Source organism: Apium graveolens, chromosome 9 (assembly GCF_009905375.1).
Source record: "Apium graveolens cultivar Ventura chromosome 9, ASM990537v1, whole genome shotgun sequence".
Classification (NCBI taxonomy): domain Eukaryota; kingdom Viridiplantae; phylum Streptophyta; class Magnoliopsida; order Apiales; family Apiaceae; genus Apium; species Apium graveolens.
The window spans coordinates 29335-31589 of NC_133655.1; the positions used below are offsets into that span (position 1 = coordinate 29335).

At 44.4% G+C, this 2255-nt stretch overlaps 1 protein-coding gene across 1 annotated transcript; it reads right to left on the reverse strand.

Annotated features, from left to right (window-relative positions):
- Nucleotides 1-1004: 1004 nt before the first annotated feature.
- LOC141683579 (uncharacterized) lies at nucleotides 1005-2255 on the reverse strand. The gene is made up of 2 exons (XM_074488324.1): nucleotides 1882-2255; nucleotides 1005-1071 (listed from the first exon to the last, which is right to left on the reverse strand). The coding sequence occupies exons 1-2, from the start codon at nucleotides 2253-2255 to the stop codon at nucleotides 1005-1007; spliced, it is 441 nt and encodes a 146-aa protein (XP_074344425.1).

Below are 2255 nucleotides of genomic sequence, written 5' to 3' on the forward strand. Positions count from 1 at the left end.
TACATAACTAATCCCTTTTTATGTTTATATCGCAGATATGGCCTCACTCCCCAAAGGATTCGCAATTGGGGCTTCCAAAAAACTAAGGGCAAGGAAACAGGCTCCTACAAAGGTTGATTCAAAGGCAAAAACCCCACCTCCTGTTGCAACTCCTTCTCCTCCATCAAAGATAATCGACACTACCGTGTTTGACATTCCCGAGAAGGTGGAGGACGCGCCCTCGAAGCGTCAAAAGGTAGTTCCTGATGACCAGTCTTTCGTTCTCAGATACCTGGGCACGTCCTCTGTTGGGGATTTCACAGAGGATGAAGTCAGAGGTTGGACTTTTAGAACATAGCAGCAAACAGAGGAGGCCATGGTGAGGGCTGCAGCTGAGCTTCACCTGCATGCCAGGCAGAGTGCTAACATGGCCGCCATGCTCAGGGCGCGTCTTGCTGTTACAGATACTGCGAAGAGCCAGGCCGAAGATAAAGTTAAATCTCTGGAAAAATACATTACCCTGCTTGCCCAAGAAAAAGATGCTGAGATCAAACGTCTGGAGGGGGAGAGGACGCGTCTAGAAACAGAAAAAGCTATTTTGGAAGGCAATGTCTCCTCAATAGAGAAGCAAATGGACAGCGTCATTGCCCTGAATTCCACCATGCAGCTGGAGCTTGACACCCTAAATGATGATAGGCTGCATGGATGGACAGAGGAGAAAAAGCTAGTTTACCAGCACGGCTTCCAGGCTGGGTTTGAAGAATGGTGCTCTGGGTTCATTGCCAACGACCCAGAGTATACATTCTGAAAGTTTGATGCAGATACCCAGATATGGGTAAATGATTTCAGGGTCAGGGTCGCAGACTCCATCAAGAACAAAAGGATTTTTCTGGGCTTAGAGAAAGAGGACGCGTCCCCTGATCCTGCTCCACTTCAGACTCAGCCTCCCCCTGCGGAAGACCAGGACAAGCCACAGGATGCGCCTCCTGCTTAGGACGCGTCCTTTATCTTTTATATACTTGTAACTATTTTAAGGGTGCGGGCCCCTTGAAGCCTTGCAAGTTGTAGTATCTATGTTTGAACTTCATTTGCCTGCACTTTTATAAAAACCTCTTCGCCTTATCAATGCATATTTTTACTTAGCATCCTATTTTGCCATTCACATGGACGCGTCCTAGTCTTGGACACGTCTATTTTGACTATCACCAGTTAAGCAAGTAACCGTCCTGGGCGCATCCTCCTTTACTGGACGCGTCTTTTATTTATTGAATGAATATTTTTGTTTGCAAAACATACGAGCATAACACCATGTTATACCTGTGTATTTAATCAAAGCACAAGGCTTAAGTGGGAACGTCCTATGGTTTTGACGCGCCTTAACTTTGATCCAAAATACATCATTCTTCAAGCAGGACGCGTCCTTAACAAGGACTTTTTCTTTTTTCAATTATGTTGTCAAAATTACAGTAATATTCAGTCTAAAGGAGCATCAACCAAGATAACTTGGGCGCGTCCTTGAAAATAGTACATTTTACTTGAGTTTTATTGTTCCTTTTGACAACCACTACTTCAGTTATTCATATAAAACCCTAGCTTGGGGCGCGCCCTACATTTAGGACGCGTCATGAGACCAAGCAAACAGAGCAAAAATCCTTTTGGAAAATTTCAAAATTTTATTTATAATGCGCTTTGGTGTCAAAAGTGCACAGTCCCACGGCTACTATGCTCTGTGGGGAAATTATCTCTAAAAAATGACCCTTCAACTAGTTCCAAGGTAAGTAGTACATGCACTACCCCCCTAGGCTAGGAGAAATTTATTTAATTCTAGCCTATAATCCGGGCATAACCCAAAATAATAAAAGAAATATGTAAGGGGCCAAAGCCGCGCCTTACTGGTAATACTTTCGGAGATGTTCCGCATTCCTAGCTCGCGGAACTAGCTTCCCTTCCATATTTTCAAGGTGATAAGTCCCCTTCCACAAGATGGACTTTATCCTGTACGGTCCTTCCCAATTAGCTCCAAACACTTCATGTTGTGGGTTCTTTGTATTGGGCATCACTTTCCTAAGTACCAAATCGCCCACCTTCAACAATTGTCCTTTTACCTTCTTGTTATAATACCTTGCGGCGCGCTGCTGATATGCCGCTAGCCTTAGCTGAGAATTTTCCCTCGTCTCCTCTAAGAGATCTAAATGAAGCCTTTGATTAACCTCAGCATCTTTTTTCCCGTAACAATCTCTACGAAGTGATCCCGATCCAACTTCCACGGGGACCAT